The sequence below is a fragment of the Cuculus canorus genome, chromosome 22 (genome assembly GCF_017976375.1).
Source record: "Cuculus canorus isolate bCucCan1 chromosome 22, bCucCan1.pri, whole genome shotgun sequence".
Classification (NCBI taxonomy): Eukaryota; Metazoa; Chordata; class Aves; order Cuculiformes; family Cuculidae; genus Cuculus; species Cuculus canorus.
Window position 1 is genome coordinate 5,977,651 of NC_071422.1, and position 21,799 is coordinate 5,999,449.

The 21,799-nt window shown below is 49.7% G+C and overlaps 2 protein-coding genes across 6 annotated transcripts in view; one reads left to right on the forward strand and one right to left on the reverse strand.

Annotated features, from left to right (window-relative positions):
- Positions 1-946: 946 nt before the first annotated feature.
- On the reverse strand, positions 947-7,049 carry UTP11 (UTP11 small subunit processome component). 2 transcript variants are annotated; one of them, XM_054086292.1, is made up of 9 exons: positions 6,917-7,049; positions 5,846-6,034; positions 5,701-5,762; positions 5,195-5,297; positions 4,833-4,946; positions 3,982-4,075; positions 3,581-3,711; positions 1,852-1,962; positions 947-1,219 (listed from the first exon to the last, which is right to left on the reverse strand). In XM_054086292.1, exons 2-9 carry the CDS (start codon positions 5,906-5,908, stop codon positions 1,136-1,138), a joined length of 762 nt encoding a protein of 253 aa, XP_053942267.1. In that variant the 5' UTR covers positions 5,909-6,034; positions 6,917-7,049; the 3' UTR covers positions 947-1,135. The 2 variants fall into 2 exon arrangements, with proteins under 2 accessions (XP_053942267.1, XP_053942268.1); XM_054086293.1 differs by having other exon boundaries at positions 5,846-6,070; positions 6,917-7,044.
- Positions 7,050-8,172: 1,123 nt separating this feature from the next.
- Positions 8,173-21,799, forward strand: part of FHL3 (four and a half LIM domains 3) — a 30,143-nt gene continuing 16,516 nt past the window's right edge. Inside the window, exon 1 of one of the 4 annotated variants that reach the window (XM_054086291.1) lies at positions 8,173-8,446. Coding sequence is in view for 2 of the 4 variants with exons in the window: in XM_054086287.1 (XP_053942262.1) it covers positions 21,431-21,437 (7 nt within the window). In the remaining 2 variants the exon portion in view is untranslated. Of the gene's footprint in view, positions 8,447-21,280; positions 21,438-21,799 lie in introns of those variants that run through there. The other 3 variants (XM_054086289.1, XM_054086287.1, XM_054086288.1) reach the window with 3 other exon arrangements.

The following is a 21,799-nucleotide window of genomic DNA, read 5'->3' on the forward strand; positions in this document are numbered from 1 at the left end:
TTCTTCCTAGAAAAGCCTCACCCCACGGTTGTTGCTAACTGGGAATCTTCGCAGTGGCAGAAACAGTGTCTAGAGTTGCATTTACCATGTGAAAAAGTCGTGTTTCACCGGAGAGGAGCCAGGAAAACTCCCAACGTGGGAAGAGCATCTTCCCTTTCACCATCTTGCATGGGCATGTGCTGCTTACTGGCAGACGCAGCACAGGGGAGCGAGATAAGAGAAGGAATGTTTACGCCCAGGCTCTCTTAACTTGCCCAAACAGCTCCAGGACACTCAAGGATGTGGCTTCATTGTTCTCAGCTGAAAGCCCTTCCAACAAGGATAACAAAGAGAGGACAAACTCCTGTCCCACAGCCAGCACTGCCTCTCTTCAAACAGGGCAGGCAACCCTGGGAATCCAGTGCATCCTATTGCACAGGAGATGATGGAATCATAGACCCATTAAGGTTGGAAAAGACCTCTAAGATCATCCAGTCCAACCGCCAACAAATAGCTTCTCAGCTCTGGAAATCATTCATAAAGGTTGAGTTCTTCTTCCTCTCTGTATACTGGAAGAAACAATCCCATCGCCAGCACCATCCCAGATGAGCCTGGCTAACGAGGTGCCTGCATTTAGCAACACGCCCTCAGCAATGCCTTTCAGCTCTTGGGTGTGAAAGACTTTGTGCAGATAAAGCACAATTTGGGAGTGGTGAGAGATTAAAAAGATAACAATTCAACTTTAAACTGCTTGAAAAGACCGCTGAAAAAGCTGACCTGACATCTCTTCCACTCTGGGACGTGTCGTGGTGCCCACAATCCCAGAGCATCTCTTGCATCCACTCCTGCAGCTGACCAAGCTCACGGCCTCTTAATTCTGACCTTGACTTTTCAAGGATTGTTTACAGCACATACGATGAGCACATTCAAGGTACCCCTTGTGGCTTCCTACTGGAAACACCCAGAGAACAAACTCACTGATTTATTAATCAATTAATTAGATACAATGTATCTATGGCTACCACAGGCCCACAGTAATTTGTTTTAACGAAGTGGCAGGCTGCAGTGAAAACCAAGCAGATCCAGTGTACCAGTCCTTCACATGATGAATTCTTTCTTTCTAAGTGAAGACAGTAATAATTATTTAAAGGAATGGTCAACGTTTCCGCTGAAATTTAAATTTGTAAATAGCTGATCTATTTTTTGTCTCTTTCTTCACCTTTACTTTATGAGTTTTGTCCTGGAAAAAAAGAACAAGAAAAAAATATTTGCTCGTATGTAAGAAGGAAGAAAATCCCATCCTTGCGTAAATACAAAATTCCCTGTCTGGGGCCGACAAGTCCTTGCTGAAAATGGTCATTTTCCACTGTTTAGGCAGGAATTCTATTTCCGTCTGCTCTTTCTGCCTCTAGGTTGTCAGGCACAATCTGTTTTGTTCACAAGCACCCGTGAAGGGCAAATTCCAGTCAGACAAACGATTTTTCTAGTCCTTGGGATCTTTAAGATCTTCTCATAACCTACAGAAATGGTTTCCTGCCTCTGCTGCTTGAAGGGATTAATTTAGTACTAGAGATGAGGCAACAGGGCTTGAGGAAAGACTGTGAGCACCATTTCAAAGCCAAGACTTTGTCCTTGGTGACATGGTAAGAGCTGGACTAGATGGACTAGCAGATATGATTTACTGGCCATGGCACAGCTAGAATGCTTCATCTTCTCACCTCTTCCATACTGAAAAAGGATTACTTATTTTGAGGAGTTATCTGGATTTGAGGAGCATCGGTATGAAATCGGAGTGGAGAAACTCATAGGTACAACACAAGATCTAATGACCTTGACAAAACAGACTATAAGAACCAGAACTAGAACCCTCACCAGCAGATCTTTACGTGTCTGAATTTTCTGTGCAATGACAAACATGGCCTTTTCCCTTTCAATGCGCTGCTTCAGGAGGTCATACTGGTTCTTCCTTTGCTGGGCTAATTTCTGCAGGAAAGAAAAGAAGAAGCATTTTTAAGACCGAGAAAGGAGGAAGACACCGTGGTCTATAACTGACCTTTCTGAGGCATTGGGACCTCACAAATGGTTTTTAGACTTTTAAATCATAATCCTATCAGAGAACACCAGTTCTGTGGTGAGATTCCAGAGAACTGTTTTAACTTCTTGTTTCTCTTAATAGAGGTTTTCTAGTTAGGACTTAATACTTTGTGCTTGTTTTCATCTCCTAAAACCAAACATAAACCCAAGCCTCCTCTAACATCATTTAGATGCTGTGTAACCACGGTCAGTAAGTGGCTGGAACAGCATTTCTCTCAATCATCTGAACTTCAGTGTTGAGTGCAAGATAACATTTAACTCCATAATGAAAACCCAGTTTATCCAGAGGAGGAGGAGAGAAGAAAAAGACCAGAGACCAATTCCTGAAGTGCTTAGAAACTGCACTGATGCCTCCCAAAATGCTACTTGTTTGGTCATGTTTACCTGCTAAGAGCAGATAGCTTTCCCAGCACAAAAATGGTGTTACTGCAGGTGTGATTTAAGTAATTAAATTAAGGAGAACAGATCCCAACATGCTTCAAATATGACTCAGACATCTAGAGGAGAGAACTTGTCAGTCTACAACTTGTCCAACTGCTTCCCTGACAAGTCAAACTGAGAAAGCTGGCAAGAAGCAAGGGACCACAGGGTGTTTGTTATCTGATATGTGATTCAGAACACAACAGGTTACAAATTTACCAATCAGCATTTTTAGACGACTTTATTTTTACCTGATAGGTACCAACTCAAGCTACAGGACGGCCCAATACCCCTGAATTAATTACGTGGTGTTTGCAGCGCTAAAGCTGAGCGTAGCTACTGCTGGGATAGAAGTACAGTGATATTAAACCTTCAGAATCAACATTGATTGCACGAGCAATTCACCCTAAAGCGTCACCAAACACTTTAAATGAGGAAAGCCAGGAAATGAGACTCTAGCTTTAACACCTTGAAGAAGAAAAAAAGGGAGACAAATCCGCAATCTCCTGCCACTTCAGGCTCAGAACCTAACTGAAAAGCACCAGGTGATCAGAAACCCAGCAACAGATACATTTATGTTGGAATAAGCTTCTCCGCATTCCTGTTTAGGGGTGCAAGGGTTTGGGAGAAGGTGTGAGGGGAGGCTTAATAGTGGATGCTGCAAAAATCACTCTTAAAACTGCAGCAATCTAAAACAAAGATAGCCTCATAGGTGTACGAAGAGTAATGGAGGAGAAATTCATCAATTTTGCCAAAGAAAGGGCCCAAACGGCTTTATACTGTTCCTTTCTGGCCCACAGAACACAACTCTTGATTTAAAACCCACAGTGGACCAGGATACAGGGAAACGAGCTCTCCCATGTGAGTCCAGGAGAGGCTTTCACTCCAGGCTTGATAACGAAGTGACATCCACTACAGCCTCATGTCACCAATACAAATCCTAAGAGAACAGAACCACTTTAAACTCTTCCAGAATGATCCAACAAATCCCCTTCCATGCTCATGACACCAAAGAAGCGCAACACTACAGTAACTATAATACAAGTTAATATATAATACAGGCATATATAATACAAGTGCAAGCTACCTTGAGTTGGACAGGATCAGTAGCTCCTTTCAGGGTCTCCTTCTGCAACGTTGCGATGGTCGGTCGGTTGTACACTCTGTTTACGAGCTCTGGAACAGTATCCAGGTGAGTTGCAATATCAAACTCCTGAACTGTAAACAGAAAGAAGTTAAGAATAAACTCTCATGGACTTCTTGGAGTAACGGTTAGCAAACCTTCCAAATATGTAGTTTAAGTACAGTCAGCAGCAGCAAAGCAGATCCTGCAGAACAGAGCTCTTATCTAACAATCAAGAGTGCTTTGTACAGCATCTGAATTATTATTCCTGAAAAGAAATAGCATAAAGCAAGCACAGTACTTTAAAACAGCCTGCAATAAAACATCACAGAACTTGTTTTCTGATATAACCTATTAAATCCTACCTTCTTTTTTGGTATCGAAAAAGAACACGTGCTTGTTGGGCTGCTTCCCCTCAGCATCCAGGAGATGGAGCTCCGACTTCAGCCTCTCGATTTTCTGCAGGAAAGAAAAATTAATCTGCTTGGCCCAGCATCCCTAACAAGGTAAACGTGATTCCCTGAAGCAAATTCCTGTTTGCTTCTCAAGCATGCGAACTCTTCCTTCCTTTTTAATCGTTGAACATATTTCTAGTCTATATTTACGTCATGTCTGTGTTACCTGCTCAGAAGAGGTCAAGAATAGTCCCCGGTATTATCCAGTCAAATGTGTAGAAAGCAATTTTCAAAGCAGTAAGTTGAAGTAGGAACAATCCCCATGGCAGCACTAGCAAAAGCAGGACGGAAAACTCAAAGCTGACTTTCTTTAATTTTCTCTCTGCAGTGACGATGTGTGGATCAACATCGGGGTGTAAAACATTCTTCCAAAGCAGGTCGTATTTCTGTTGAAACCCTGCCTACCACATTCAAACCACCCACCTCAGTAACCATAACCCTCAATTCTTTATAAATGTGAGAAGCAAGAGTATGTTTTGTGTCTGAAATCTAAATAAGAACATGTTTTATCGTGATGTGCAGTACAGTTTTAATGACTCCACACACCTTTCAGCTCCGCTGACATGGCAGGGGGGTTGGAAGTGGATGATCTTTAAGGTTTCTTCCAACCCAAACTATTCTATGATTCTATGACATTCCCGTCTACCATTTCTGGGATTACACAAATCAGGTTTCATGAAACACAAACACAATTGCCAACAGCAAATCACAATAAAAAGAACAATACTAAAAGGTCAGACGCTAAAACAGTGAAGTCCTACCTTGGCTTCTGCTACTCTCTTCATCTCCACGTATTTAATATCCTGTGTCCTCATCAGCTTCATCTGCTCAGGGGTCACTTCATCCTTTGGCTGCTTTATTACATGAACTCCATCCTAAAACCAGACAGAACACAGTGCTTACAGACAGACACCTCTCCGACTACAGTGCACTCTGTGTCCTAATGATAAAAGCAAAAGAACCTTCTCGTCCTTTGCCCCTTGTTTTCTTCCATGGGCACCACAACAAGTCCGCTAAGTTATTTACTAATTCATAAATTAGAAACAAAACAAGGTAGGAAAAAGAATTACATTACTTAAAGCAACAGAGCGTAACCCTGCTTGAAGGCAGCTCAGCTTCTCACCTGGAGCTCTGCACGTATCATTTTAAAGTAGAATTCATCAGGATTCTTGTCCAGAGCCTTCTTTTGAAGTGCTCTGAGGGCATTTTGTTTCTTGTGATAGTCACTGGGGGGAAAAAAAAAAACCAAACAGGAGTTGTTCAGTGGTTTCTCTGTTTTCACAGCCCCTGACATGATGCAGAGACCTCAGAGTGACACTCGGAACTCCAAGGCAGCAGATAAGGCTCCACGTACAGAGCTGAGCACCAACAAATGGTGTAATCCTTACTGAGCTGGAAATGAACAGTGTCCAGCAGTGTTAGAGGAATAATGGAAACGCGTTCACCCATTCGGCATCCCACCGCAGGGCACCCAATGTCTCCATGGAACAGAGCATTCCATGTCTCCATAGAATGGGGCACTGCCATTGCCTCTGAGCCCGCACAGGGGTCACTCTGTGCCTGCTGAGCCCCGTGAGCGCCCTGATCGCACCCTTCCCTGCTCCCATCCCCTCCCGGAGTCCAACTTACTCAGCGCGGAGCCTGTAGTCCTTCTTCTTCTCCAGCAACCCCAGCTTCTTCCGTGAGGCAGGCTAGGAGGAAAGACAGACATCGGCATGGGCACCTGCTGCCACCGGTCCCCATCCTGATCCCAGTCCTGTTGCTGCGCACGGACCTGTGCTCGCTCACGGTGCGGGCGCTGCCCTGACTTGGCGGCTTTCCTGAAGGCGGATGACATGGTGGCGGGTGGTGGCTCCTCCTCGCCTCACTCGGTCTGCGCCGGTTCAGTCCTGGTGCGGTGCCCCTGCCTGTCCCGATCCAATCCTGGTCCAATCCTGCTCCACCACGGTGCTGGTGTCTCTGCCTGTCCCGATGAGATCCAGGTCAGGTCCTGCCCTGCCTGTCCCAATGAGATCCGAGTCAATCCTGCCCTGCCTGTCCCAACTCCATCCCAGTTGGATCTCACCGTGCCGGTGTCCTGCCTGTCCCAGTCTGATCCTGTCCCAATCCTGCCCTGCGTGTCCCTCCAGGTGTTGCCGGTGCTTCTGCCTCTCCTGATCTGAACCCGGGGTGGTCTCACCCTGCCGCGATGCTGGTGCCCCCATCTGTCCCGGTCCGGTCTGGTCCTGCGTTGCTCGTTCCTCCCGGTGCCACTGAGCTGCGGCACCGGCAGCGGTGACCTCGCCTGTCCCCGATCCGATCCCTCCCGGTGTCGCTGCTCCTTTCAGTCCCGATCCGATCCCAGCCTGGTCCCTCTCGGTGCTGGCACCAATACCGGTGCCAACGCCTGTCCCGAGCCAATCTCGGTCCCTCCCAGTCCCTCCTGGTACCGGTGTCCCCGCCTGTCCCGATCCGGTTCTTCCCGGTCCCGGTGCCATCACCTGTCCTGATCGGGTCCCTCCCAGAACCGCTGCCTCCACCTGTCTCTCTCGCCCACCCCCCCCGGTTCCGCCGCTTGTCCCTGCTGGTCCTTCCCAGTCCCGGTGCCCCCACCCGTCCCGATCACATCCTTCCCGGTGCCGGTGCCCCCGCCTGTCCCTCCCGGTCCCGGTGCCATCACCTGTCCTGATCCCGTTCCTCCCGGAACCGGTGCCTCTGCCTGTCCCTCTCGGCCCCGCCGGTCCCGCCGCCTGTCCCTCCTGGTCCTTCCCAGTCCCGGTGCCCCCACCAGTCCCTATCACATCCTCCCCGGTCCCGGTGCTCCCGCCCGTCCCGCTCCAGTCCCCCCCGGTCCCAGTGCCCCCACCTGTCCCGATCCGGTCCCTCTCGATGCCGGTGCCCCCTCCCGGTCCCGCCGGTGCCTCCGCGTGGGACGCCCCGCTCCCTTCCCGCACCGGAAGCGGCGGCACTTCCGGTCTCCGGCGGCACTTCCCGTCCCGGGCGGCACTTCCGGTCGTGGGGTGGTGCTCTCCTCATGGCCACGGCGGGGCAGCTCCGCCCGGTGCCCCCGGGTCCCCGCGCCCCGGCGGGGTCCGCTCTGCCGGTTCGGGCCACCTCCCGGGCCCAGCGCTGTTCCTGACAGGGGCGGCCCGAATCCCAGTCGCGGGGAACGGGGCAGCATTCGCAGGGCCGGGGGGAACCGGGGCGGGGGAGCGGGGCCCCCGGGGCTGTGAACGCGGGGACGGGGGGGAGCGGAGGCTGCGGGGAGTCCGGTGCCCCCGGGGCTGTGACTGAGGCTACCGGGGACCGGAGACAGGGACCGGGGGGGTCTTGGGACTGGGAAACGAGCGGTCCGGTGGCCCCGGAGCCGTGACTGGGGGGAGCGGGGACCGGAGCAGGGGCCGGAGGTACCGGGAGGACCAGGGCTGTGACCACAGGGACTAGGGGAAACGGGGACTAGGGGGAGCGGAGGCTGCGGGGAGTCCGGTGACCCCTGGGCTGTGCCCGGGAGGAGCGGGGAGTCCGGTGCCCCCGGGGTTGTGACCGGGGGGAGCAGGGACGGGGGGATCCGGCGACCCCGGGACCGGAGCGGGGACCGTGGGAAACGGGGAGTCTGGTGACCCCGGGACTGTGACTGAGGGGAGCGGGAACCGGGGACCGGAGCGGGGTCTGGGAGGAGCGGGAGGACCAGGACCGTGACCGAGGGATCCGGTGCCCCTGGAGCAGTGATCGCAGGGACCGGGGCAAACGGGGACCGGAGAGAGCGGGGCGGGGGCGGTGACCCCGGGTCAGGGACTGGGGGAAACGGGGTCCGGGGGGAGCGGAGGCTGCGGGAAGTGCGGTGATTCCGGGGCTGAGAGCCGGGGGGTGCGGGTACCGAGGGGTCCGGTGACCCCGGGACGGGAGCGGGGACCCCGGGGCTGGGACCGTGGGAACCGGGGATCGGGGGATCCGATGCCCCCGGGGCTGTAACCACAAAGACCGAGGGCTTGGGGGACCGGGGGTTCCTGGGACCGGGGGAAGCGGAGTGGGAGCGGGGACCGGGGGCTGGAGGGACCGGGGGGACCAGGGATGTAACCGAGGGGAATGGGGACCGGGGGATCCGGTGACCCCGGGGCTGGGACCGCCCGTACCGGGGAGAGCGGGGTGGGGGTGACCCCAGGACCGTGATTGTGGGAAACGGGGACCGGAGGGAGCGGAGGCTGCGGGGAGTCCGGTGCCTCCGGGGCTGGGACCGGGGGGGGCGGGGGCGGGGCCCGGGCGGTGCCTGCTGCCGTCGGGGCGGTCCCGGTGCCGCCCCCCGTCCCGCCCCGAGCCCAGCCCAGCCCATCCCGACCCATCCTTCCCATCGCCCGGCGAGCAGCGAGCGGGGCCGGGGCCCCGGCACCACGGGCAGGTGGGTCGGGACGGGGATGCGCGGGGGAACGGGGTGGGATGCGATGGGATGCGAGCACCGGGAGCGGGCATCCCGCCCGGGATGCGGCTCGCCCTGCTCCGGGAGCGCCGGTCCGTCCCTTCCCAGCGATGGAAAAGCCCCGATCGCGGCTCTCCTGGTGGTGAAGCTGCTCTACTCGGGCTGTGCCTTCTTCCGAAAGCTCCAAAACTTCCCCCACCGATAAACTCGGGTTTAAACTTTATCCGAGTGCTCGAGGGCAGCGAAACTTCCAGCGCATCCCAAACGGCTTCAGTGTTCCCGGAGAATTCGGGGATCGGTGCAGGGAAAGCCCCCTCCAAAGCTTGTCTCTGTGTGTGTTGAACAAAGACTCCAAACCACAGCTGGATCCTCGCCGTTAAACCCAGCTCCGCACAGAACGGTTTTTATGGAACGTGGTTTGGTTGCTGATTGTTGAGTTTTCTTCCCGGTAAAGTCGTCTTTTTTTATTGCTTTCCAGCTTTGTCAGTGTTTGGGACGTGTGGTTCCACTTTGCCTCTTCCATGGAGATGGTGGATGTAGTTTATAGTTAGCCCCGGTTAGCAGGGATTGCTCCCTATGGACTCGCAGCTGGAGCGGTGCATCCCATGGTGGTTACAGTCATCCTGAGGTCTCTCTGATGCTGAGGTCTCTCTGCTTAGGTTTGAGCTTCATACACTCCGTTTCCCAGTTTTGAAAATCATAAAGAAAGCTTTCCAGAGTGGGAAACCCATTGTCGGAGCAGAGCAAGGGCTACCCTGCTCCCAGAGGTCCATCAAAGGCATACACAGGGCACTGCGGAAGAGTGTGAGCCGATTCCCTTTGCTTTTCCAACTCCTCTCCCACGCATGAGATGTCTGTGGCTTCTGTAACTGCTGTGAATGTGGGATTGCCGAATATTCCTTTGCTGTTCATTTTTGAGTAGCGTTTTCTTGGCTATTTCCTTTGGAGTCTCTCGGATTTCAATGCCTTTGGCACGAGTGGTATTTTACTGGTGTTCACACAGGCGTTAAAGCTGCCTCGTCTCCCTAATTCGCTTTGTCAGAATGTGGTTCAGCTTCCTGACAGGCAGGGAACGGCTGACGCTCTCTTGTTTTACAGTTGTGCCATTGTCTTTTCTTTTCCTAGGATGCAGATCCTGTGGTTCTCTGGCTGGCTGCTTCCTTAGGGCATGGAGCTGTGAGCTGTAGTTTAATTCTTACCCAGCTGGGTCTGTAATTTTGGGTAGTTTAAAGCATAGGAGACAAAAATACAGGCGACGTCGTCAGTCGTGGGCACTAATTATAGTGGGGGCTCTACAGTCAAAAGCGTGCTTTGGAATAAGAGTTCCTTAAACCTGCACCTAGGGAGTGGCAGGGACACACCGAAGGCAGGGTGGTGTTGGGAAATATCCCGAATACCCTCTCAGGAAGCTTTGTGAGCAGGTCTGTAGCCTCAGCTTTTGGAGAACCGCTGTGTTTGATCTTTTGGATGAAAATCGATGTCTCTTGCTCCGCCTGCAGAATGATACCCAAAAAGCTGAGTGGTGACAAACGTGCTGAAGGTCAGGCTGGCTCTGTGTCCTCCGAGGAGGACGGTGGGTCTGCTGTCAGCCCTCCATCCTGTTTACACCACTGTTTGCTTCGGAGTGGGCTCTGGACAAGCCGTGTTGTCCAAGGAGATCATGGTGGGGCAGAAAGGCAGGAGGCTCCTCCTGTCCCTTGTCCTCATGCTTGGCCTGATGCCGCATGCCTTGCTTTCCCGTGGAGAACTGGCTTTGAGCGGTTGTAGGCAGCATTCACAGGTGAAGGAATTGCAGAGGGGCGTGAGCTCCGTGATGTTCTCTAGGGGTTTGGCCACAGAGGAGAATCCTTAACTGATAGAGCCTGGAAAAATTTCTCTGCAGGCAGATTACTGAAATTCCCAGAGCACCAGCTTTGGAAGCACCCGGTTCTGTTCAAAGCCAGGACTTGCTTGCTCTCTCGCTGGCTCTGTGAGGTGAGGTGCTTTCTACTGTGTTCCTGAGCCTGTGCTTTATAGGACCTGCTGGGTTTTGAGTAAGAAAATGGAATAAACAGAATACCCTTATTGCTCAAGCAATCCCCACCCCGTCTCCCTGGAAAAAGACTTTCATGGTAGTCACAGGGGACACACACAAGGTTTCCTTGGTGGCTCACTGGTGTCCTCATCTGCATCCGTGGGGTTTTCATTGTTTTTAGCTTGCGTGAGGAGCCTGAATTGTAGCAGCAGCTTCCAGAGAGAGACACAAGTGTAAACTATTTTGCCTCTGCCTCACCGTTCATGTGAGAGAGTTTCTGCAGACGCAAAAAGTGTTTATGGAAGACTAGGGGCTGGCTGGTCTGAGCAAAAGCCAAACAACTTAATTGGGCAAACAACTTCATAATTCCTTGTAATTATAAAGGACACCATTTCTTCTCTGGTGTTCGGTACCCGGTGTCCCCGCTCGGCATCCTCTGTTCTTGGGTTGCCCATGCCCAACGATGGAGCACCCGGCTTGGTCTGGCAAGGAGGTGCCGCCTATGACGTCTGCAGTTTTGCTCAGCGTTTGACTCCGGCACGCAAGCTGTCACACCGCATTCCTTAGGGGACTTGCGTTATTTCTGCTGAAATAGGTGCAATTTCAGTGGCCAAACTGGAAAAATTCAGGGAGAACCTGACAGTGTTTTGCCTGGTGATGTCATAAAAACGAACGTAAAGGGTTTACGTTTAAAAAAGACTGTAACAATAGACACCAGCTGCATCCGGGAAGGGGAAAAGACCCATTGTTGGGGGGCAAAGAAACTCTACCAGCATTGTACAATCTTCAGATTACTACCAGGAGTTTAGGATTGCTTTTAAAGAGGAGGGTGCTCAAGTTTGAGGGCTGAGAATTTGCAAGCAGAGGGGTTCAGCTGCATGTGCATTGCTGGTTTCAGTGGGACTTGGGTCCCACAGCCAGCCTTGACACCTCTAACCACGCTCTGCAAAGCTGCTGCAGCATTCTCCGTTCTGCAGTCGTTCCACACCGAAGAGGTGGCGTTTCCCACAGAAGCTGATGTGTAGTTACCAGACTTTGTCTGGGAGGAAGCGGTGGGTCTTGAGTTGCAGCTGGAAAGCAAAGACTGAGTTCTGCAGAGATGCAGTTGCTGAGAAAAGCCCTTGGTCTTTGTTTCTTCTCTTCCTTCCTCTTTGCGCTGGTTTTGCCAGGTGCGAAACACAATTGTCAGCGGTTTGAGACGGGGGGAGCGTTGGTTTTCCTGTTGAGGAAAATATCAAGAGGCTGATTGTGAAAGGAAAGGGGAAATTGAAGAATGCTGCATGGCTTCCACCTTCCTGTATTTCATCCTGGCAGAACTGCCTCTGCTGAGTGACTCCCTTTGTGTCTGTTGATAGTCACTAAACAGAGAAGAGTTTTAACAAACCATTCTGCTCTGCTCAACAGGAGCCCGGTGAGAGGATAGTACTCCTCTTGGAGGAAGCAGAAAGATGTCCATTAGGATTGAGTTAATAGTTAATCAAGAGTCATTTAGAAATGTGTTAATGCAGAATCCAAATAGCAATGGAATAAAAATCGTGAAGTTATGATCTTGTTCTCAGCGCAGTCTCACTTTGGCTTTATTTGGCCTTTGGGCATTGGACTGTTCACATTAACTCATAATTTATTTGCCTCTGTATATATTCCTGTAGATTGTCCTAGGCTGCGGGTTGTAGAGTTCTTCATATAAAGTATTTAGGACTTCTCAAGTACAAACAAAGCAATTTCTGAGATCAGTACCCCAGATAAATATGAACTCCAGACCCTTCTGATTGGTGCCGTTGCTGGGTGGAAGTTTGTTGATGTTTATGCCCAACCTGCCCAGGGTTGGTTCTGTTCAGGAATATAAATTATCTTCCAGTGCCGACGTGGTGGCTGATGCCAAGGACATAATCTTCACTGCTTCCTAACTTAGTCTTGAACATCTGAGCCAGAGGGATGTGCCGTATCTAACCTGGAGCTGCTAGCAGCTTTCAACATCATAAATCCAGGGAGTGGAGAAGCCAGTACAGGTGACGGGACAGCTGGAGCTGTTTTCTCTACTCATGAGGGGGAAAGGGACCTCTGAATAGCTCAAGGAAACGCTCAGTGTTGTTGGAACAGCCATGGATCTGCTTCCCTAGTGCTTCCTTCAGCACATGTTGCACTTGACCCTGCCAGTATTCAACGCCAATAGGAGTCAAGTCATTGTCCCCAGTGGCAGATTAAACTGCTCGGCCATTGTTGAGAGTCCAAGATTTTCCTCTCTCCCCCTGTTTAAACGACTGCTTGGATGTGCAGCCAAAATAAACATGAGCTAATAAAAAATGTAGAGATAACAGCTACAGGCTGGCTGTTGTGGACTGAAGGGGCATGCTGTAGCACAAAGATGTGTGGGTTTGCTTGCACCTTTTCTGCTTTAGTTCTGATGTTGAATTACCCGAAACAAAGGTGATATGGATCAAGTACAACCGCCTTTCTGTTGCGATGGGGAACCGTATGTACGTGTAGCCTTTGAATGAGAAAGGGACCTGTTAGGCTGCTGAGAAGCCAGTACTTCCCTGTATTTCCCCACAGTCCATTTCCTTGTTGGCAATAAATGCATTTGGAGTTGACTTTTTACTCATTCACGTACCTGATGTGCAGCCCGTGAAGGCCACTGCTGTGAGATAACGCTGCGATCAGCAGTCTGGGGGCTGTAAGGAGGTGGGGTACTTATGTAGCTATCGGGAGTGCCTATGGTAGAGGAGAGAAGGAGATGGGGAGAGGATCAAAACCCTTTCTCTGTGGAGTGACAGGGGCTGGATTGTCCCTGTATTCCTGTTGCGGAGGGCTGTTGAATGCCGTGTTAGGTTATAAAAGGCCAATAGCTGGAGAGGTTCTGTAATTATTTGCTTCTACAACTGGTTTAAGTGCTTGTATGTCACTAGCATCCATAGCCGCTGCGTGTTTGAAGATGGGTGGCCTGCCAGCATCCTTTTGCAGTGGTTTCCTTTGCTTTCCTCTTCCCGAGGCCTGGGTGGGCATGCCTTTGGCTCGGGTGGGATAGTGTGGTCTTGCACTCCCATCCTCCAGCCTCTTCTGTAGCGAATTGGCAAGCGGAGATTAAAACGGTATTGAGAAACAGGACTGAGAGTGTGATGTGACACTGAAGGATTAAAGGCTGCTGGGCAATAATTACCATAAACGATGCAGACAAGTCCAGATCTAGGAACAGTTTTTCCTCTTTCATCCCGAGCCAGCCGTGGCTCATGCTGACAGCACACCTGGAAATGAGGTAACTGAATACTCTGCCCACATTGTTCAGATTAGCTGGCGCTCGGGCACAGGCGTAGTATGTGTTTTTTCTGCTCCTGGGCAACCTTTGTTCTCCTGCAGCCTGGAAGGCTTCCTGATGAAATGAGACAAGATGGTGTGCTTCCCTTCCTTTCTCAGGGAAGACGTTCCTAAGCCACCTGTGGTGTGACTTCCCTGAGAAATACACGGTCCAGCTGTGGAGATCTTGCTGCTGTTGAGGTAGGAGGTGGAAATACTTCCAGTGCTGCCTGAACATGTTATTTAGGTCAGTCACAAGGAAGATGGCAGCATGAATCAGAAAAGGAGTTGGAAGAGGAGGAGGAAAGCCATTAGAGAGCACCTTGACATTCCCTGCCAGTGCACGTGTTTTCTCTGACAGATCACATTCGTTGCCTTCTGTGCTCTCTGTAGACGAGTAGCTGGGTTGGAAATGAAAAAGAAGACTGCAAACAAAAGCTCTATCTTTATCGCTCTTCGTCGGTGTACCTACTCGCTGGTGTGTTAACTAATCTCTCTAAAACGGAGAGATAAAGTAAGGTCTCCTCGTTATCCCTCTGGAAAACAAGATACATCAGAATAATTGCTCTAACTGCATCCATTTGAGGTGAGTGAGTCTCCAGAAGATGCTTTTGTGGAGGCATAGTCATCACATTCCTGTGGCAACTGCTCGCTGGTGGAGCGCTGGCCGAAAGAACTCGGCAGAGTTTCCCACCAGGTAATGGATCGGCTGTGCCTGATCCACTCACCGGGGCGCATGGGGAGTAAAGCCAAGCCGAGCACGCCGGGCTGCATGTTGGGCTGATGGGATGTCAGCGATGGTGGGAAACCTCCTAAAAACCTCCTGCTGGGCAGGGCTTTGCCCAGCACTCCGTTTCCCTTCCCAGAGGAAGCCGCCTGAATTTACCCTTTGCTCTGTAGAGACCTGTAGGCTAAAACAAATTATTCTTATGCAGTAGAAAACAGTGGGACCAACCTTAACTGATGAAGCAATTTGCCAGCTTTTAGCCTCAAGGTCCCCAGTCCCTTGGGGCATTCCAACGTAATGACTTGAGTTGGCTTCCCAGAAAGATTCTCTTGGATATGTGCTGTTGGCAATACTCTGGCTCATTACTGGCTGCTTCATTTTTCCAAGAGCCAACTCTTGTAAGCTTCGTTCTCACAGTATTGTTTTCTTTCTAGAAGAAGCTTTTGCTGGCTCTCCTGAACTATCGCATGGGAATTGCTTACTAGCTTAGATTTATTTTTTCTTGTTTTGACCCAAAGCTGTGCTTCGCTCCCCCCTGTAACACTGCCAACATAATTTCCAGTCTCTTTTAAGCATGTGTTTTGCAATAATATCTAAGCTCTTGGCTCCAAATAACTGCCTTACAGAGAGATTAGTATCTTTTAACAAAGGAATCGAGAAGCAAATAGTGAGAACAAAAGCAGTTATCTTGAGAGCCTGTATGACTGTCCTGACCTTTCCCAAAGGTGTCAGCCCAGACTTCGGCACTGAGCTAGCAAATGGCAGCAATCGGGGTGGAATTGAGTTTGCGGAGTCTTCTACCCAGTTCCTGTGTTCACTGGAAATATACTCTGCACGTTGTTGCCATCTGGGCTTGACTGTTCTATTCCGATATTCTCCAGGGAGCCTTTGCTAGCAGAGCTCCTCTCTGATGGAAGTCCTCTTTGGCTGACCTTGCGCTCAGGCAGTGTGGATTTTTGAGATTTGAAAGCAGCGTTCTTCCTAGGAAGAAGACTAGCTTGGGAAATGGTTTGGCCTGCTTGGGAAAGAAGGTACGCCACTTGCCAGCTGCGTTCTCCAGGTATCCAGCTGGGTACGTGGTGTTAAACTAGATAGCGAAGGAGTCAATATTAACGTTTGCAAAAATTCAAGAGAAAGTGCTACAAGAACCCAAAGGCTTTTGGAAAACCAATTGAAAAATTGCCATCGTTTTCGATGGGAGAGGTGGTGCACAGGTGGGGAGGAAGATGTACAAGGCCATTTAGGAAATTAGCAGTGGTGGGACAACACCCCGGATCTTCTGGTGTTAAAAACGTCCTCCTTGGTTTTCATCGGTGCGTGTCTGTGAGCCTGAGTCATCAGCACAAGGAGGACATGGATCTGTTAGAGCGAGTCCAGAGGTGGCCATGAAGATGATACAAGGGCTGGAGCACCTCCCATATGAGGATAGGTTGTTCATCCTGCAGAAGAGAAGGCTCCAGAAAGACCTGAGAGCTGCTTCTGGGACTGAAAGGGGCTCCAGGAAAGCTGGAGAGAGGCTCTTGATCGGGGAGTGCAGGGAGAGGATGAGGGGGAATGGTTTTCAGCTGAAAGAGGGGAGATTGAGATGAGATCTTAGGAAGAAATGTTTTGCTGTGAGGGTAGGGAGGCTCTGGCCCAGGTTGCCCAGAGCAGTGGTGGCTGCCCCATCCCTGGAGGGGTTCCAGGCCAGGTTGGATGGGGCTCGGAGCCCCTGATCCAGTGGGAGGTGTCCCTGCCCATGGCAGGGGGTGGAACTAGACGTGCTTGGAGGTCCCTTCCAAACCAAACCATTCTGTGGTTACAGAACTGGTGTCCTTGGAAGTGCAATTTCTCTCTTGAGTAGCACATTGCTCAATGTGCATTGCAGGTAAGCTGAGTTCCAATTGCTCCATGCATTTTGTCGAGTTTGTTGTTGGTAGCGCATATGACTAACCTAAGATTTCAGCATCTCCCTAGGACTAAGTAGCATCAAGGTTGAATGTATTTGCTTTCTTTAAGGCTTTGGCTGTAAAGTTTTGTGGTGGAATAGCAAACGTGCGTAAAGCTGATGCGTTGGTGAATGTGAAATGGGACTTTCTGCCCTTACACTTCTATCCACATTGGTTCTTTCTTTGTACTGCAGTGGTGTCACTGATCTGGAGGCTGCGAACGTCAATTAAATTTGTGTAAAATGGCTTTGGGACAGTTTCTGCTTGCAAATGTTGTTGTTGTCCTTGTAAATATAAAACCTGATGCAGAGAATGAAAAACAATGCAATCCAAATGGGTTTTCTAGAAATGTTTTCTGATTATAATTCTTATTGCAATGTCTTCTGTCACGCAGGCAGAGTGAGGGCTCCAAATGATGTGAGTAACTGCTCTTGGCAGCGCTGTTTACCAAAGCAGTAGCTAAGCTTTGGATCGTGTACGCGCTGACCTGCCAGGTCGCCCCTTTGCACCAGCTGCTGCAGTGCCCCGGACAATTTCCTGCATTGCTTTTTAAAGATTTATATATGCAGGGACAAAAACAGATTGGAAGAGTCGTATTCACCATGAAGATCCTTTCCTGATATTCCATGCTGTGTAGCCACCTTCTCCTCCAAGCTCTTTCCAGCTGGCCTCATCTCGCCGTGCTATTCCAAGAGTTTTGCCTTCATTTGCATGATGAGCTTGGGGTTGTGGTGTTCTCTTTCGCTCTTCCTTTGGCAGGGCAGGTGGCTGAGGGAGTCCAAGGAGTGGAGTGGGGAGAGTTGGGTGGAGGTGTCCCAACAGGAGGCAGAATCCTTGTCTGAATCTAAAATAGCCATCTGCTTCTCGGGGGAACTGAGCTGCCTTTGCCTGGAGTTGAAAGAATAGATAGGTGCTCAGCATCCCTGGAATTGAGAGACAGAGATCCAGGCTGCCAAATGCAAGAACAAAAACTCAAACCCTCCTGACCTCTGTTCTTTGGCTGTAACTGTTTTGGCTCAAGTATGCAGCGTTCCAGGGATGGAAGGGCACATCCAGTCCCATGAGCTGTGCTCTCCCCTGGAGAACAAGGTGTCTCACAGACCTCTCTTCACTTCTGCATCGCTCTGCTCTGTACTCGTGAAACTTTTATAATGAACGCTGAACCTACAGCACTCATTTGCCTTCTGCTCCCTCCTCTGTTTCAGTCCATCCTTTCTTCACCGCGAGAGTGACACTGGAAAAGGTCGCCCAGGGAAGCTGTGGCTGCCCCATCCCTGGAGGTGTTCAAGGCTACGTTGGATGGGCCTTGGGCAGCCTGAGCCAGTGGGATGAGTTCCTGCCAATGGCAGAGGAGTTGGAACTGGATGATCTTTAAGGTCGCTTCCAACTCAAACTATTCTATGATTCTCTAAAACTCTCACTCTTTCTTCGATCTTTCGCACTCCTCAGCTGTGCACCAGTTGGAGCTCACTTGAAGCTGCTTTTGATACAAACTCACAGAAGGATGTACGCGATGGTCCCTAAGAAGCTTCTCTGCCCTGTGCAGCTTCATCCCTTTGTGTCTCCGGCACAAGGGAAGCCTGCCTTTTGCAGCCCTTTCCGACGGCCAACCCTCCTCCAGCCATGCTCTTGAGAAATCCTAGTGGAGAGTTAGACCTGGCAGCTGGAGGCTGTTACCTCATGCCACAAAAATGCTTTGTTATTGAGAAAATGGAAACTGTCTGAGGTTTGGGAGCTGAATAGAGTCATTGCTGTCTGTTTTAACCGCAGTTTGGTGGTGACTGCTGAAAGTTCCCTTCTGGGAGCATTCCCTTTTCCTGCACCCATAATCTTCAAGTCACCGGAGAGTGGCAGGGATTTAACTCGTTAGCGGTGCAAATGCTCTTGCATAGTCTGCAGAAACTTCACTAAAACCTCAGCATCTTCCAGCAAAAAGAAAACCAGCCAGCCAATAAATAACCCTTTGCAAACTGTTGGCCAGAAAAGCGATTCCTGGGGATCCTGAGCCAAATTCAACTCTTTTTACAATCTCAGCTGTGCTTCTTGTTTACTTGGTTTTCAAAAAGCTGTGTTAAGGTGAGGCAGGAACTTCTTGGAGAGAAAAGGCATGCTTGGAGGCTTATGGTTTTTTAGCTCAGGTATCTTAATCACAGTTCTGAAGAGAAATTTCTTTTCATCAGCGATTTTTAAAAGTAGATTTGGGAGCACAGGAAAAAGTTCTATCCCTATTTTTATTAATTTTCTTCTGTTTGCAAGCTGCTTTTCATATTGCTGTGAATAATGACCTGAGTTAGTACAGAAGAGCGTTAACCTGAATACAAGACTTGTTTTAGTGAAGATATATTTGTCTGCGTTTGTGAAACTGTGGCCTCTGGTACCTCCTGCTGAGAACGTTGTATAAGCGTTACTCACCAAGCGCCCTAACAGAGCTGAACGCAGCACTGTTAGCTTTTTGGAAAGAAAAAGAACGCTTTATTTATATATATTTAAACTAATGAATCTTAGCAGGCCAAACAAATGTCTTCCAGCTGCTACAGATGGTCTATACATGACTAAGTATTTTAGTGCATCGAAAAACTTAGAATACTGGAACCACACGATATTAAATATTTAATTATTACCCCGGAATGTAAATATGGCCTTGATATTTTCAATTTGTTTACCGAGATTTCAAGTGTCCCCTTAGAAACTTATCAATTAATACAGTTATGATCTTGTTATCTGGAGAGAAGAGTGACTTCTCAGCATCTTCTCTGAACTTCAAATATCAGAGAGAAGAGTGACTTCTCAGCGTCTTCTCTGAACTTCTTCAAATATCAGAGTGGGTTTCGGTAATGGGAATTTCCTAAACTGAAAAAAAAATGATCCTGGCTGTTTCAGGCAGAGCCCAGGATCGTGTTTGGGATGGGAATCGTAGAATCATCAGATTGGAAAAGACCTCTTGGATCATCGAGTCCAACCATTCCTGTCTGCCACTAAACTATGGGAAGATGGTAGAGAAAGAACAGGAACCAAAACTGTGGACCCTGAGCTGCCTCTGAGCACGAGGACTGCTTTTGTCGGTGTCATGATCTTGTGTACTGGCTTAAACTGCTGACTTCTGTCAGGCTTTTGACCTTACTGTGGAATTCCATTGCCCTCATTTAAGGAAAACGTGGCGTTTTCCATCCTTAAGAGCTAACGCCATTTGAAGTGGTGCCCGGCTTCTTCTGCACCGCTGCAGTACCTTCGTCCAGCTCTGTGTGCTCACTTATAAAGCCCAAGGTTTAAATAGAAGGAGTGACCAACAAAGGCATGGCGTTACTTTATTGAAAGATCTAGAGTGTGGATTAACTGTACTTTGGAACCGCACGGTGCTGTGTCTTTCTCTCATGGAGCAGTTTGGGTGGAAAAAGACCTCAAAGATCATGTCCTTGTCGTCCACCTCGTTCTTCCTTTTTCCCCTCTGCTTCTCACGAAGAGTTCAGCTTGTGGAATCTTTTTGGATAACGTGCATTAGCGGGTGTCACAGTTTCCAGGCTGGCAGGGATATGTGCAGCATCTCAGAAGGAGAAGAGAGATTGATGGGGACTTGGATCTTGGTTCCATTTTTAGTTCTACCAGGCTTACCCTGTGCCAAAACCCTCCGAGGTGCAAATCCCAGGAGAGAGATAAAATAACTCCCTCCCCTGCAGGTATTATAAGGGTAAATAATGTTTTTGCTGGTGACAGCTGTTAGGAAATTGAGGAAGCAACAATCCTATGAGAGGTACAGGGTGTCAGATCTGTGGAAGCTGAGCTCTTGCAGTTTGATCTTGAACTGGATCATCGTATATATTTGTGTTGTTTGCAGTAGGGAGTCAGGGAGCTAAACGGCTTTCCAAGTAGAGAAATTCTTCTTTAATTTGTGTTCCTGAGAGAGGATTAGTTATTCTTACCTGCCTCTTTCCTCAGCGCATGGAAATGTTCAAATAGGAAGGTCAGAGTTTAAATTTTAAGGCATTTCGGTGGCTGCCTTTAGCTCAGTGAACACTTCGTATCAAGCCAATTACCACAATGCCTGACTTGGAGGGGTCTGGAATATGTAGAGAAATAATGGTATCGGCGAAAGAGTCGTTAATGCAAAAAGTACGCGGTCTGTGTGTGTAACTCGGCCAAGAGGAGTTTTATTTCTGGTATTTCTCAACCCTGTGCGAGCATCGTGTAACTCACAGGAAGATTAAATCTGGCCCACTGGGCTTGTGTAGAGGTCTTGGATGTGTTGCTTTTGGAGAGCCTAAAGAGCCGTGTGTGGAAAATCACCAACGCACTTCAGGTTGGTGAAGGTGTTGGGCCATGTGCACAGGCTGCGGCACGCTTCGTGCTCTACAGAACAGTCACTCGGCCGGGGAATGGTGAAGTGAGTGCTTTAGATCCTCGATAGCTTTGAGTACGGGGTTTAGAGAAAGACACAGAGCAGAATTTCAGGAAGAGTTGGAAGAGGGCGATCCAGAGATCTTGAGTAACTGGGCTCCACGCAGATCGTTCTGATGATCCACTGACCATTTCAAGTGGAAATCAGGGAGTTCTGCTGCCCACCTCGTTAGCAGTTGTTAAGTCAGGCTAAAAATGATGTTAATTAGCTTTTCACTTTCTGTTAGGAGTTTTGCTTGTTCTTTTACTTCTGTCCTCGTGCCGTTGAGACATAGAAAGCATTTGGAAGTGAAATCTATCTACACAAAATTAGAATCGGAATTCTTATGTCTCCGAAAACTTAGAGTAAGTATCCAATTTCCAGTCACAAGTAATGACATTTGAACCTCAGTAGGAAATGCAATCCCTGTGCTGATGTCACCCTCTGGTTTATGATGTGACTGCTTTTGTTTCTGGGCGAGCACTGGGGCGCTTTGCTAGGAGTCTCGGGCTGGTCGCTCCTGCTTCTGGCTGGCTGTGGTGCGAGACTTTTGGGAGACTCCCCCGCGTCCTGCGTGGCACGGCACTGCCGCCCTTCAGCCTGGTGGTTTGACGCTGGCCCATCGCCTTCAGCAATGCAAGGTAACGGATAACTGGTCTGAGTTATTGTTTCTAGGGATTTACCAGTTCAGGAGACATAGGTGGTGAGTAGAGCGGATTTGGTCAGTTAGGAGAGCAGAGAGGGCTGTTAGGGCATGGTTGGTGCCTTGTTGCAGTGAAGCCAACGATCCCTACCCAGCCCGAGCATGCAAACAGCTTTGGAAAGTCTTCCGGTCAGATCGGAGAGTAGCTCCAGTTGCTTCCATCGGTGAAAGCGTGTGGAGCATCTTCTCTGCAGCAAAGAAATGGGGCATTGCTTCATTATCCACTGCTTCAGGGGCTGAAACATCAGCTCTTCTCAGTCTTTACATGGATGTTGTTGCAAGAGGAGCCTCCGTTAGTTA